We start from the raw sequence: 16574 nt of genomic DNA on the forward strand, positions 1-16574 counted from the left end.
ACAGAAGCAGATGGATTTGGCATGTTAAAGAAGAATCTTTGATGCAGGGGCTACCATTGCTCAGGCTATATTCATCTGATAAACCTACATTTCTTACGGAATTCTGAATTGTCTATTTTGTCCCTTGTTTCTTTTCCTTTCTGGGTACTGAAATGTCTTTTTACAACAGTCAGTCTTTGAGGTATTCACTGCACCTTTTTTACCTTTGACATATTGATGTTATCCAAAAGCAGTTTCAGTTTTCTTGTCTGCATTTCATATGACAGTCTGCCTTGAAACAACTATTTTGTTTCTGCTTTGGGAGTGAGACTTTGGGATATAGTCTCCTTCTCCACAAAAAATGGACTCTTCTAGGGAGGAAAGGGAGTTTCTGCAGGAAGGCAGGCTGTGTCACATGTTTTCAAAGCACAATTTCAAATCTCTTGTTCACAGAAGTGGATTTATCTTAGCACACTTCACCAATCTCTATCACAAGGAAGCATTGTGGAGAGTTCACCATGAGATAAGATTAAAATACAAGCTAAATGTTTTTGTTTTTGTTTTTAAACAACAACAACAAACAAACAAACAAAGCAACCAAAAAAACCCAACCCAAACCAAAAAAAAAACAAGTATGAAAGATGAGGAAGGAAACAAAGGTTTTTATTGAAAGTACCTGGAACCTGTGACTAGATCTAGCTAAGTATATCTTCATTGTAATAATTTCTTCTGTTTTGGGTTTTTTTTCGTGGCCTTCCATCGGACTCCCCAGTCCCATGCAGAGGGTGTTATCCAGCTGTGTCTTGGAAACATCTCAGGATGGAGTCTACACAACCTCTCTGGGCAGCCTGTTTCACTGCTGTGCTGTCCTCATGGGGAAAAAGGTTTTCCTTACACTCAGGCTGAACCTCTCTTGTTCCAACTTAAACCTGTTACCTTTCATCCTCTCACCATGTACTGCTGTGTGGAGTCTGACTCCATCTTGATGATCTCCCCCATAGGTTTTGGCGGGCTGCTGTTAGATGCCCTGAAGCCACCTCCTCTCTAAGCAGAACCAGCCCAGTTCCCTCCCTCAGCCTCTCCTTGTAAAACAAGTGTTCCAGCCACCAGCTGTCTTGATGGTCTTCTGCTGAACTCACTGCAGTTAATCAAGCTGTTGGTGTCCCTTGCTGCCAGGGCAGGCAGCAGGCTCCTGCCCACCTTGCTGTGTGCAGAGAGCTCCAGGTCCTTTTCAGCTGATTGGCTTTCTGGCCAGGCAGTCCCACCTTATTCTGTTTGTAGCAAGAGGTTCTCCCTTCTTAGCTGAAAGACTTTACATTTATCTTTGGTGAATTTTTTAAGATTTCTGTCAGACGATTCTTACAGTGTGCATAAATCCCTCTGGATAGCAGCCCTGCCCTTAGGTGTATCAACCAGTCCCCGTATCTGATGTCATCTGTAAACTTGCTGCGTGTGCACTGCATCATCTCCTCCAGAAACTTGGTGAAGATATGCAGAACTTGTCTTGGGATAGACTTCTGTGGTGCTCCTCTTGTTCCCAGCCACCAGGCACAGTACAACCCATGAACTGTTGCCCTCTGAGCCTGATCATCTGACCAGTTTTTATCCATCTAGTTGTTCAACGATCCAAAGTCTAATATCCCACATTGGTTACAGAAACTGGGAGATGGTGTGAAGAGCCTTTCTAAATGGTAGCCACTGTTCTTGCCTCATTAAGAAATGTGGGAGAAGGTAGTCAGGTTGATGAGGCATGAATTACCCTTGAGAGATTCATGCTGACTGTTCATAGGACTATGTCCTTCATACGCCTGGAAGCGTGTTCCAAGAGGAGCCAGTCCATGATTTTCTTGGGGACTGAAGAGAGGCTGAACAACCTGTACTTTCCCAGTTTGTTCTTCTGTCCATTTTTTGAAAATGGAACCATTAAGAATTTTTGAAGTCAAAATGCAAAGCATCTGTTTGGTTGCCTTTGGAGTTAGCCAGTCCTACAGTACTGGCTATTTAGACTACTTTAAATGCATACAGATGTGATAGAGAAAAGAAATTCTATTCTCTTTTCATTTTCAAATGTTGGAGTAATGTGTAGAAATAGTCTTGTATTTCAAACACGACTATAAAGCTGGTAGGCCATATATAATTTACTTTATAAGTATTAGTGGCACAAGTGAGAACAGTGGCTCAGCTGGCTTTTCCCTGTCTGTTTTCAAACAACTAAAGTATTTCCATTGTAAATTAAATGTATTGATTAGCTTCCCACTAGATGGAGCAAATGTATGTCAACCTAGGAGAGGAAACAGAATACATTTTAGATTAGCAGAACCAAATCACTTGTATTGAAAACTGCTGTTCTGTTCTTTTGAATTATTAATTTTCTGAGTTTAAAATGGAATCTTCTAAGCCATGTTGTGGTTTCCTACTTAATGAGCATAAGCAAAGGACACACTTTGTGTGGAGGTCTGTATCGGTTGTCATGTTTTTAATGGAGTGAAGACAGGGACTTCAGTTACAACAGTGTATGATTCTAATAGCTACGTTTGATCGTATTTTCTGTTGTTCCTATTTGGGATTTAAAATTATTTTTTAAGATATCAAACCAAAAAAGTGCTTCCTTGAAATGAAATAATTGGGAAAAAGTAAATAAGCTTTCAGGTTCCCAAGTGAGTCCTCAGTATGAGTACAAATGAATAATTTGTACTACTGAAATCTTAGCTTCTTTTCTGATTACACTGTTTTGTTCCATGAAAACTGCCACTTTGTCTATAAAACTTAACTTACCTTGTATCTATTGCCCCTTATGGTTACAGTACCATTACTAGTTTGGATTCTCAGGCAACTTTCAAGCTTCCCCCAACATTTTAGATTTAAACATGTGTTCAGTGCTCTTACACAGCATAACTAGGTCAGTATTTTCAGGAGTAAAACTCCTAGAATTGTTCTAGGTATTATGAAAGAGTGGCACACCTACAAAGTGCCATCAGTGCTTCAAGAGGTACACCCAAACTTCAAGGAAGAAGGAATGAAAACAGGGCTGTAATACAGGTTTTCAGCAAAAGAGTTGTAACTTAGGATAGAAAATAGGTGCTAAAACTCTGTGCCAACTTACTCAGCTGTGACAACTTCACAGTTTTTACTTTAAAAATACTTTCTGAAGGCAGTCGTTAAAAATTTCACTTTAAGCTTTTCAGTTACATTTCCTCTGCTCACATCCTTCCTGTCTCCCACGCTGTTTATTGAGAAGACCGTTACCTTAATGTATGTTCCGTGAGAACTGAAAACACAGGAATTGTCACATGGAGACAGGCTATTGATCTATCTAGCTGTTTTTAATGGTGATTAATTTTGTCTTAATTTCCTGGAGCAGAATATTGTAAGTTGGGTTATTGTTAAATAAGCAAGCAAAACCTCCTAGCATCTAGGAGTAATAAGGTAACATTTGCCCCGTAATGTGAGTTCGTGTCATTTATTATTTTAAAAACCTCAACTCTTTACCATATAATGTAATATTTTTTTCTTATTGAAAATTCTTTAATCTTTCAGTGTTGAAGGTCATAACTTATTCTTACCATTGAACAAACTGATTGGTCTTTATCGAAGTTTATGTTCTCACCACTAATTTCACCTGAAATAACAACTTAAATAAATAATCTTTTGCACAGTTTTCTCTGTTAATAGCAAGAGGAGTTTTATCACCTGTATTTGAAAATGTACTATCTGTAATGTGTACAGGCTATGGCAGGATAGTGATTTTACTATCACTTGATGACAAATTCCTTGCCAGCAGTTGGTGACAATACTGCTGTCAAAGACAAGAGTTCCGATCTGTGGTTTAATTAATCATTTATTAGCTTTGTATTTATAATATTCCAAATAATGTGCTATGCAAAAGATCTCATTTTACAGGAAGTGCCAAGAATAGATTTCAAGAATACACATATGAACATTTTTAATGATAAATAGGGTGGATGGTATTTGCCATAGCATTAAGATGTCACAATATTGACAGATTAAGAACATAGGACTTCAATTTACATTTTATAATGTGGGGTTTTGTTGTTTTTAAAGTAACACTCAAAATAATTGCTTTCAGCAAAAAAGTTAAAAAGTGCTTTTAGTGAACAGATAGCAGCAATTATATGAAGTTCTTACTAAATTAGTCAGGGGAAAGAAATAACGCTTGCTATTTCTTGTTCTCCCTCTAGTGCATCAAAATTTCTCTGGCAGACTGTCATCTGGCAGGATTAAGTGTAGGATAACGGTTGTATTGTGACTAATGCACAAAAATATCAGACACTAGCTAAATATTTGCAGAGGGCTGACTGGTAAAACATTTACCATAGTTTGTTACGCTGAATGACATGCTGCTTGACACAATGAAATTTTTGAAATATGGTCATTAGTCAAATGTCCAGACTAGAGAAAAAATCTCTTTAAAACCATTCTGTTCTCAGTGAAGAACATAATAGACAAATTCTGACCCTCCTAGAGTGCATACAAGCATTTCTGTTGCTGCTGTGCTATTTACATATCACAAATAACTCTGTATTTGCAGTGGTATAATGAAGATATCACTCATCAACTTAGCTCTTGTTAAGGTGTTAGCCTGCACTGCATTTTAGTAGTCATTTGTGAAAAAGTATGACTGACAGAGGATGTTGAAACCAAGATAAAATAAAGCATAAGAGCATATAATGACAGTTTAAAGGTCAGCATTTAATTGAATGTAAGATAAGAAGAGATAGCTTCCTTCTTTCACATCATGATGCCTCTTTGTTCATTTATGTTGTATATCTTGAAATTTTAGACTTGGCTCAGCATTATTTTTTAGCAGCTGAGACCCTTTATTTGCAGGATTGATGGTTTCATGGTTATATGTGACCTTTAAAAATTAATTACCTGGCTACAGTTGTTTGGATAATCACTTTTGAGGAGGGTTTGCATGAAAAACTTTGTGTTGGAGAAAATGCTGTGAAACCTAGTCAAACACATTGTTTCACAAAGCTTGGATTAAAAAGCAAATAAGCCGAATAGCACATTCGCACCCAGTTTCGACAGACCGGCAGAGATTTAAAGACTAAGGCCAGGCCTTGGTTTTAATTATTCACTTTTAAATCCTAGTAGAAAAGCAAAGTATAAGGTTTGTCATCAGTGTTTATTTCATAGATGAAAAGCTAATTCATAGCCTGAAATCACACGTGTGCAATAGTAATGACTTGCTATTGTGGCTTGAAGTTGAATACCAGGAAGGTGTAAATTTCATTAATATTAGACTTTGCTATAAATAAGATTTTGAGTCCTCAGCCTGAATCTTCCCGAGCAAAACCATCAAGAATGCAGGTTTATTACAAGTATTGAAATGTGGAAAGGAATACACACTACTTGTGTAGCATAGCAGCAGTAGTAATGTAATTATGGTTTTAAATGTATAAGGACATACTTGAATGCATTTTAGTTGGGGTCAGCAAAGGCTTTCCACAAAACTACTGACACCTCTCTCAAAATCATGGGCCAGGAGGCTGAGGCAGGTGTCCTGTCTCGTCTCACACCTCCATGTTTGCAGCCAGCTCTTAAATAACCTTGTTTGTAGGCTGCTCTGGCTTCATCTTGTAGCTGATTTCTCCCCTCTTCCTGCACCCCTATGCGAGGCTACTCAAGAGTTCTGCTCCTATGGCTACTGGACACTTTCTTCTAAATTTTCCTATTTAAATTTATTTCCAAACTCTTTTTACCATGGTGCTTCACGCATGAGTTTGTAGGTTGCTGATGGACGGAATCTTGCACAGGACTTCGTTTTACCTCAGTATTCCTCCTACTGGAAATTCCATACTTTGTATGTGTTAATTGTAGATTTGCCATTTATGTCTTGTATTCATCCTGTCACTGACTGTGAATACCCAACCCTCTTCCTCTTCTGTCAGCTTGTGGTTGCTGACACTCCAGTTTATGTCAGAGGTGTGTACAGTTTATGTCAGAGCCCTAAATACTAAACCTTAACCAATACTTTCAAATCCCTTCTATTCTTATTCCAGTCCTCAAGCTCTGCTAGTGTTCCTGAGCAACATTTCTGTTCATGGATGATAGCACCCTATTTTGTGTTACAAGCCCTGGTAGTCCATACCAGTTCAACCATGCAATAACATTTTCTTAACCGTAGCATTCAAAGTGAGTGTAGAATTCAAAACCAGTAGAGAGTTGCATTATATTCAGTTTTTCCAATATGGAATATCCATGTCTTCACATGGAATGTTAATATAAACATGTGTGTCTCAGGTATTTAATAAATAGTGGATTATGAAAGCAGTGTGAGAAATCACAAATCTGGCACTGAATTACATAAAACAGCTTCCAAGGAGAGAAAACCATTACTACTACCGTTGTTCTCATTATTATGGTGGGGTGTTTTTTTCTCAATTTTTGATGCTTTGTGTCTGAAAATTACTCTGGTTTATGGTTTGCAATGTAAGGTTTGATAAATGAAGAGCTTCTTTCTGCTTGAAACTTTGTAGTTAGTCTTTAATAGTGATAGGGTTTTTTTTCTGAATTCTGTAGTACTAGTAGTTCAAAATCTGGCAGACCTGGATGCTGGAGAAAGAGCTCAATGAGAGTATAACTCTTCCGGCTAGGAAGGTGGGCTTTCTGAGAGAAACTTGTCATCCCAGCCACAAATAAACTTTACTAACCTGAAAAGAGCATCTGCATTATTAAAACAAAAACAAAGAAACAAAAATTCTGACGTTTGGGCCAAGAGGAGCTCAGAAATGAGCCTGCTTGTACTTAGTCTCTGACTGGTTCTGCACGAGGTAAGAATTGGAGAGTGAATCCCTGTGCCAGTGCACCTGAAAAGAGATACCTATTCTACAACTTGCAGTTTTGAAAGTGCTGTATCAGATTAGTAGATCAATGCTTTCATCTATGGAAATCTTACCTGAGACTGTCATTTAGAGATGTCTTACACTAGGGTCATTTTCCTGTGCTCTTTGCTCTCTATGGTTTCTACATGTAGGCTGGTAATACTCATGTAGTTCTACTTTACAGAAAAATAGTATCAATACAGTTCTACCGAACCTCTCAATGGCTGCTAAAATAATCTTTTTTTGTAAGTATATGCAATTTTTTGTGAGGTGGTAATGGTATAAAGCTCTTGCTGACATGACCTAAATTTCACTTACAAATAATGTGACTGTCTCGGAATCATTAACTATTCTGCCCTGTCACAAAATAGTGTATCCTATGTTTTATAGAAGAAAAAAAACTATATCGGAAATGTGGTATTGGTAAACGTTTCCAAGTATGTGTTCACCCAGGAAGAAATAGTGCCCTGCTACTATGAATCCAATTTTACGATCATTGGGGGGGGGGAGGGGGGCGGTGGGCGGTGGAAATTATAACTAATGTTTAAAACACACCTAAGAATTGCAATAGATTTCTTTATGTAGTAAAGAAGTATTGTGTAGCTTTGAAAAGAAAGTGATTTCTTTTATCTGTAAACCTCTCATGAATCAAGGCTATTACCTGCCTGAGGGCCCTGGTCAGTGTAATCCTGAGAAGTTAAAATTACTCCATTTTAATACACTTTCTGTTTACTGGTCCTCTAATACAAGTGTGTGTAAGTGTTTCAATTAAAGCGAGTTTGTGGTAGTTTTATTTCACAGCTATCCACCCACAACTATATCTGATTTTCCTTCCACATTGCAGGTTTTAAAACAGCTTTTGCATGGTAACAGCTTTTGGCTACTGTAGAATTCTTACTGTGTCTAATTCCAAGAGTAAACCTGAGTTTACTCTTCATGCTGTAAGTTTTTGCTTGAAAATAAAATGTTCCTTTTCCCTGGTTTACCAGTGTAGCATTATGCTCATCTTTTCCCCAAAAGTTGTCTGTTTTCTTGAGGAAGTCTAGGTGTATATTTCACCACTAGCATTGTATTTCTGCCAGCTTGTGCACCAGCTTTGAGTTCTTTATTTCTTACAGTGTTATCTTACAGAAATTATTGTTATTTTGTTCAGTGACTGAAATTTACTTGGTGCTCTTGATGTAACGGAGTACTATTTAAACCTTTAAGACTGACCTCGCAGTCTAGTGGTTCTTATACTACCCTCTGGTCACTGAGGTGCTTTCCCAAGTGATACAAATGTATGCAGGTGGATTTATTCAGTTTAATATAGTGCCATTACCATGCTGTGGACCCAGAAATAAAATAACAGAGCCCTACAGTGTCACTCTCAACAGATCTTGTTTATATATAACTTGACAGTGAAAATAAGAAGATGAGAAGGTATAGCAATTCTGGACTTAAAAAATTACATTCGGCATGATTGAAAATTGGGTAAAAGTAATAACCAAGGGTGGTTTTTTTTGTCTGTCTGTCTTTTGGTAGGTTTATCTGATACTCCTTCTGTTGTCATTTTTCTCTTGGCATGTCAGGCTTTTGGGATACTAAGGATGTCAGGATTTCCTTCTAATTTGAACTCTAGATGTGAAGCTGGTAATAGATCATTCAGTAGTAGATCTGTCACTGGTTATGTATTGAGTCTGCTTCCATATATTTTTTGTTCTTTAAAATGTGAATCAACTTGATAAAGGGAAATTTTCTGAGTGCCCTATTGCATTGGCAGAGCCAATACTATTTTTTAAAATAGTTCATAATCATGAAAGTTTTGTGTGTTTCATCGTTCAGTGTTTTGTTGATATGAGTAAACTTGCTTTTGACGTTTTATTTAGTGTCCCTCATACAGCCATATTAATTGTGCTTTTTTTTTTGCTAAGTTATTTATTATAAAATTCAGAACTTCAGCATGAAGCCTATTTTTGTAAAATAATACGTTGGTAAGTGGGAAGGAGGAAATAAATGTCAAGACCTGGACTGTGTAGAAAATTGCTCGTCATATGTTAAACAATGTTTTTTGATAGAGTTGCTCACATATGATTGAAAAAACCATTACCCAAAACCTGTGTTACCAAAACAGATTCTTTTACCTGTGGGTACATTACAGTACATACAGTATAGACTGTAAGTCATAGACTGGCCCAAATCACTCATGTTTTAGGATTTATGGGGAAAAAAAAGAATCAATGGAGGGAAAGAGAGAAGAGAATTCGGAGAGCGTATTAAGAGAGGAGACTAAAAATAAAAGTTACTTTTTTTCCCCAAGATATATAACCTAAGGATAATAATTTAAGTGTTGTGAAAGTCTTATGTGCTGAATGAGGTGTAAATGTATTTACCTAATATTGTCGGGATTAACTTTTCTTTGTTGAGAAGATGGGTTGATATCATGTCTCTAAGAACAACTTCTTGCTATCCACCTACAGGCAAAAACCAGACACACCTAAGAAAACATCACAACAGTAGAAAAGGATAGCAAATTATCATAATGCAAATGTGTATTTTCATGTAATAAACTGGTATTACTTAAATGGCAGTTGAGGTGACTAGAAGGAAGAGACAGTGGCGTATGAGATAATGCCACATAACAAGCAGCACATTAGGACCACTTAATTTTTCCTGCAGTGTAGGATCTTGGGCTGATTGATAGAATTGAGAAGTGACACATTCAAAACTGGAAAGAGGTGTTCTTTCCCTCCCAGAGCACTTAGCTGACTTGGAGCACTCTTTTATGTAAGTGTAGCAATAAAAATCACCAGGATTCTGAAGCCTCTTACTCCCACTGACAAAGTATTAAGCCCTTTCGAGGGCCTACTAGATCTGCTGCGTCTGATGTGAAAGTGGGAGGGTAAGCATATGAGTATTTCTGGACAGTGAGGAGAAGTAGTAGAAAAACTTGTTTTAAAAGTAGAAAAACCTTTTGGTTCTAAAAACCTAGGCATCTGTTCTCATCATCTAAAGGTTTCTTGTAAGACTTTTGCTAGCAGCAATGACACAATATTTAAATACCTAAGTACCAACTTTAAAAGTCAGTGTTTTAACTAAAGCAGGGCTATTCTGAACTTGTACAAAGCTGTCTGACACTATTTTATTTTAGTTTGCATTTAGTAACCAGTGCAGTGCTAGAAAAGGACCAGTATTTGCAGACATGATCTTAGACCGAATTATAAGTTTGACATTAATAACGAAGTTACTAACCATAAAAGAGAATAACCCCTTTTCTACATTTTTTCCCTCAGACACCTGAGGAGCTAGAAGATGTATCTGACCTTGAAGAAGACCATGATGCACGTAGTCGTACAAGTATTCAGACCGAAGGGAAAACTGACAGGGTATGTATTACACCTGTTGATTTTAACCAGTTTGATGAGGGGAAAAGTGCTACTTTGTTACTTTTTCTATGAAGCCACTTAAATTCATGCAGTGAATCATTAAAAAATTTTTTCAACACAATAGTTTTCTCAAAATATGCAGAGGGCACAGAAGAAATGCGTATGACCTGGAAGAGAAATATACAGTCTAAGTTGTGAACATGTAAATTACAAAAATACTTACACTTGCTGAATGAATTTCTAACATGTTACAGTTTTTTAAATGTATCTTGGTCTAATAGAAGCTTGGTTAATAAGGAATTTTGTGTATCTGGGTCTTACTGAAGTGTGCAATGCATATTGACTAAAAATAACGTCTACATGAGAAAGTTCCTATGCACAGAAGAGAAAGGGATACATTTGCAATCTTAGCCACTGCACTGCCTGAGTTACACACTTTTCCTGCTGTGTTCATGTGTGAACCTGTTCTATAGTTTACTGCTTAACTAGTGAATTAATGAGGAAGTACGAAGGACTTAATACAGTATTTGACAATTTCTGTATTTCTGGAAGTTCTGAATCTGATTTTCCTGTTGTATCATCATTTAACCTGAGGACTTTCACTGTATTACTGGGTTTTGTGTATTGTTTACATTCAAACATTTTTAAGAACCTGAGAACATTTTTCAGATAGCAGAAAATTTCTTAGTACAAAATTAATGCTTAGCAAATATTGATCTTTATTTTTTTTTCACTTTAGTTAATGTTTCAGCAAAACTGAACCCTATTCACAGCTTTCTGAGGTGGAAAGATCCACGGGGCCAGAAATGTCTACTTCATTACTTGTTTGCTCCATACCTAGAGCAATAACAGATCTCTCACACTTGATTGATTCTAGTATTGTTCCCATAATGGAAATTATAAATGATAGAATTAGTTGGTAAAAAGCAAAACTTTTCAATATAAAAAGAATTATGTCAAGAAAATGGTATTTTAATTCATATCAGTTTTTCAGGAAACGCTTTTTTTTAAATTCAACAAACACAAATATTTTATTTATTAAGACACTAAATACCAGTGAAAAAACACTAACCAAAATGATGTTCACTTGTGTTGCCTGTGTGCATATCAATTATTTTTTAATTAACTGTCAGTTGATTCTTAAAACATGAAAAATCTCACAACTGTATGTGTAAGATCACCTCATATAATCTTATTACTCAATCAGCGTAATTGGCAGTTAAAATGTGCTAGCTGCCCTTTTCAATTTAAATCAGTCTTTGTAAATGTTAGCACATTACAGGCTAAAATTTCTATATTAATTAAGAAAGGGAAGGTTTTCCTTGAAAATGCTGTCAATATAAGATGCTATGATTTTTTTTGGAACAGGTACATACAGTGTGCTTGCATATTTTCATAAATATCCCATAATGAATGCAGTTGAAGTTTTTTTCTTGCTGGGAAATCAGAAGTAGTAGTTTGTAGATGTTTACTATCACAATGTAGTAACAAAAGATCCGCTAAAGCTTTAAAAGACCACATTTTCACACATGGCCTTCCAGAATGAGTAGTAAACCAGAGTACTTCTTTAAATGGAATGTTTTTTGAAAAGAAAACCATAAATAACACATACTTCCAGATGACTAAGCAAGAAGCACATGTTGAAAACTGTTGTAGGTAGGGAGTGGCTATCAAGAATCAGAAGCATAAGATATTGTGGTGGAGAGAGATCTCTGGGATATGCTTTTCCTTGTAGTACATGCACAACGCATAATCTGCGCTGTTGGTGAATTTGGTGAGGAGGTGGAAAGGACTGTTATTTCTAGATAAATTATGGTTAATCCATCTCAAAAAACCAGTATTTTAACACTATAGGATGTACATTTCTATTTTTTCTTCCATTTCTCCCCCAAATAATACAGCTACTGTAAACGTTCCTTTTGGGAGGATCTAGATAGCAGTCATTGCTTAAAGCCTGATTCTATAACTATACTTGGGAATAATTTTCTTAGATTTGAGTTCGTGCTATCAGGGCCATAAATGCCAGACACATTACCCCCAAAATTAATAGAAAATTACAGCTTTGATACTAAACTAGATACATACCTTCTCAAACTAAATCAACATATTGACAGAAACCCTCATGTATTTTTTTTAAAAGAAATGTTTGAACAAATCTGTTTGCTGCTACAGCAAATGTGAAGAATGATTTAAGACCTCTTTGTTTGGACAGCTATTCAGTATTGATATTTGAAGATTTATACCTACATCTGTTTAGCAATATGAAGAATCTGTATAGGGAAGATAGATCTTAAGATTTAAGCAAGGATTGTTTTGGTTTCTCTTCTGCAGCATATTTCTGTTATTGTGAGGCTTTTGCATGCAGTGGTAACACCAAGAATGACTGTTCCAGAAGCGATATGTCAAGATCATAGAGTAACCTTTTTTCCTCCTTGAGTTCTTCCTCTTGAGCATTTCAGCTACAGTAATTCAATTTTATTTATATATGTCTGTCTCACTACCAGTTCTGTGTAACGGTACTCTTGATTCTTCTTGCTTTGTCAAGAGTGTTGTATTTTCTCCCGTGTCACATCTCTCACTGCTCCAACAGGGAACTAGTACCTATGAAAGCATCTTTTTTCTTTCTCTTTTTATCACAACGTATAAAGCGTGTAAAACCAGATGTGACGTGCATATGCCACCTGTAACAAAGGCTGCATCTTAACTAGCAAATGTAATTTTCCTTATGTAGGAAGAATTCATATATTATTAATTATAACTTCTTCAGAATCTTTCTCTCTATAAAGAGAGTATAGATTAGTGGTGAGATAGCAGGTCTGAGATTTGACCTTGCATTTATGTTCCTGACTGCAAGTATATAGGTAATCTTGGAAACGTTAGTTAATTGATCTTTCCCTCAGATAATTCCATATCTCTTAAGAAGAATATGATAGTGCTTATGGCACTGGCTCACACTGTGGGATGCAGGTTAACTTGGGCAACATGCTGTGATCTCTCTGTGTAATTAAACTGGATAGCAATACTGATTATTATTTGTAGGGCAGGTTTTTATCCCTGAAGAAAATCCTTAGGACTGAATCCTTAGCTACTATAAAAACAAGTACTGCTTGTGGATCCATGGACTAGCACAGTTTTTCTCAGCTCAAAGTTAGATCTTCCTCTAGTTGTTGTGTCTAATTTGTGTAGTTACTCTGTAAGCTTATCACACAGTAATTTTACTTGAGGAAATTTATGCCATCGTGATCAGTATATTTCTAGTGAGGAATGTAGTAGCTTACTATCATATAATTTTGCATTGAAGAGAAGGTCAAGTAAGAATTTGCCCAGTTAATTTTCATACTTGGAAGACAGTGTACATTTTGATGACAGGAGGAAGTTTATTTTAAGTATTTAAAGTTACTAAATTAGGGAAGAGAAAAACTTAGCTTAATATCAGAGTTACTGCTACAGGTTAGATGTTCATATTGAAGAAGGGGCAAAATGTTTTATCTCTTAGAGATGACAAGAGCAGAAATACTTTCAGGCAGCCACCCATCCACATTTTTTTCCTCAGAGTTCAGCAGACAATTTTGTGAATACATAGAAAAAAATACCTGAGATAAGATCTTCTTTCATTCAGATTTGTTGCATACTATGTTCACACAACAATTCATGGCTGATGAGGAATTGACTCTGCATGTATTATTGTGAATCCAGGCTGAATTATTTTACTGTTTTATTTGTATTGCATCTTAAATACAGCAATCATTAGTATGTCTAAAAATATATTTAGTCTTTAAAAGAGGCCATGTAAATGTCTTGCCAAACTCTATAAGAAGAGAGACTAGACATAGAAGCAAACACTGAGAACACCTATTGATACTCACATTAAAAAACACTTAGGAAGGAAGTTGATTTGCTACCAAATGGATTAGCTATTCTTACACAACTAACAAATACTTTACATCTAAGTGTCTACGTTTAAAAAAATGCTGCTGTACGTTAACAAGAAGCGTGTACTATATTGTTAATATAAAAGCCAAGTCTAGAATATTTTGTAGGTTTTATCACACAGAGGCTTGCAATCCTGATGATAAGAATTCAAGCATAATGCAAATTAACTACTGTAAATTTGAGTATGTTTTATGAATAGTAATTTTGACACTTAATACATGGGAATAGATTCCCTGGCGGGAGTCATGGTCTGTCAAAAGCACTAAATTTCCTTGCTGATCTTAAGTTACCTCAAATATCAGTAAAGGGAAGAGATGATGTTAATGGAGGACTCGCAGTTGTAGCAGTATAATATTATATACTATTACAATTTAGGACTGGAAAGAACCTCAAGTAGTAGACTAATCAAGCCATTTGTCCCAAGGTAGAATAAATATACTTCTTCCTGACATCAAATATGTATAAGAGCAATTGCATTGCTGTGTCTATTTAGCTCATTACTGGAATTGATTGTTTATTGGAAAGTTTTTTCTTTATACCTCATACATTGCAGTTGAGCGTATTAGTACTAGTCTTACCCACAGTGCACACAGAAGATATGAGATTTCCTTTCTTTATGTATAATTTTTTTTGTAATTGTAGATCCTTGTTCTATGTCCTCTCTGTGCTTTCTAAACTCCAGATGAAATAACTCCAGTATGCTTCATTTAGCTTTTAGGGTAGTGGTTTCTCTGTGTCTTTTTCTCTCATTTGGATGCTCTTCAGCTGGGTAATTACTTATTTAATTTTGCACCCACAGTATTTATATTGTTAAATGCATTATGCCAGCTGTGGTGTCAACAAGCACTGCTGTAAGGTTTACAAGGTTTTCTTCTGTATGCATACTTGAGAAGGAGTTCTGTGTGAGGTTTACCTCTTTGCCAAATGTACATTTTGATCAGCTACAAATCCCCACCCACAGAACCACTGATAACTGTTTTTGTCTCGGTTCCATGTGTATATTGGTGATTTTTCTTAGGTGAAAAACATTGTACTTGTTTCAGCTGAAATACATTCTGTTATTTTTTCAGATCAGTTCTCAAGTTTCTGAAGATTGCTTTGAATCGAAAACCAGGCCTCTTACACTGCAGACGTGTGATGTGTACTCCTGGTTCTGCCACCCATGCCATTAGTGAAAATACTGAATAATGCCAGGGTCAGGGCACATCCTTTCAGAATTTCACCTGATGGATCCCTCCAATTTGGGATGTGTTTTTATAAGTATTCTGTGAGCAGTTTTCTAAGCAGTATCACATGCACCCAATGGCAATTACATCTAGATCATATTTCCCTAGATTATTTATGAGGCTGACATGAGAACCAGCGACAAAACCCTTGTGAAGCCCAGATTTATGACATGTTGCTTCTTCATGTATAGGCCTACTACTCTGGGACAGAGAAACTAGATTAATATGACAAAATTGTCTCATCTTGGTCAACCTTTTTGGTGAAGGCTGATGCAAGAACAGTATCAAAGATTTTGTTCTATTATCTTCCAATACCTTTACCTCTTTATCCAATTATATGGTATCTAAGAATACACAAAGGAACTGACTTTGCAGCACAAATGAGGCATTTCTGAACTTGTTCAAAGAATGCTGGACTTCAGCAGGCATGCTACAATTCTTAAAATTGGGAGAAGATAACTGGTGACAGCAGGTAGTAAACTTAAAGAAATTCAACGTCTCCCAACTGTCAGTACCAAACACCCATGCAGTTCATCTCTAGGGAACATGCTGTGTATTCACTTTGCCAGGAATTACTGAATATCCACCATTCTCTTTCACCTCTTTATCCAAACTTGAACAATTACTGACTCAGTAGAAAAAGTAGGACATTTTGTAAATGGTAGTGGACACATTTTACTCATTTTACCAGAGTCACTTTTGACTCTGCTGTATTGAAGAAATGTACTTGCATACTGGCTTTCAAAACACATCTGTATAGTAGTCTTTTTAAGTGCCTGTCTTAATTCTCACCTTCCTGATAAAACAGGCTCAGCTTATGTGTGCATGTTTTAGAACAGTGATCTATAAAGTTTGTTCAAGAATAAACAATTAAAGGTCAGAATTGTTTTTGACCAGTTTGATTGAAATATTTTACTGTCCTTTGAGTGATTTGGAGGGGTATTGTTCACTTCCAAATGTTCAGCTGACTCTGCAGCAAAGGAGCAAGAAAATAAGTGAGAGAGATTCTTGTGGCTTCTGAGTCTGTGGTGGAATGAAAAACAGCTCTCAACTAAGGCAAAGCAAGGACATGAATCAGGTCTTTTTGGATCTATGCCATTATCTTATAACTACAGTATGTGAAGAGCATGTTGTTTTGTGTTCTTGCCTGTAAAAGCTCTGAGAAGTTTTCATCTGTTCCATCAGGAGAGTGATGTTTGTTTTCTTTGTAACCTACAAAATTG

At 36.3% G+C, this 16574-nt stretch overlaps 1 protein-coding gene across 3 annotated transcripts in view; it reads left to right on the top strand.

Annotated features, from left to right (window-relative positions):
- CTNNA3 (catenin alpha 3) overlaps positions 1–16574 on the top strand; it is a 503321-nt gene that overhangs the window by 423710 nt on the left and 63037 nt on the right. For all 3 annotated transcript variants that reach the window (XM_005433457.3, XM_027817117.2, XM_027817118.2), the window contains one exon: positions 10100–10192. In XM_005433457.3, the coding sequence (XP_005433514.1) occupies positions 10100–10192 (93 nt within the window). The remainder of the gene's footprint in view (positions 1–10099; positions 10193–16574) is intronic.

The sequence above is a fragment of the Falco cherrug genome, chromosome 9 (assembly GCF_023634085.1).
Source record: "Falco cherrug isolate bFalChe1 chromosome 9, bFalChe1.pri, whole genome shotgun sequence".
Classification (NCBI taxonomy): Eukaryota; Metazoa; Chordata; class Aves; order Falconiformes; family Falconidae; genus Falco; species Falco cherrug.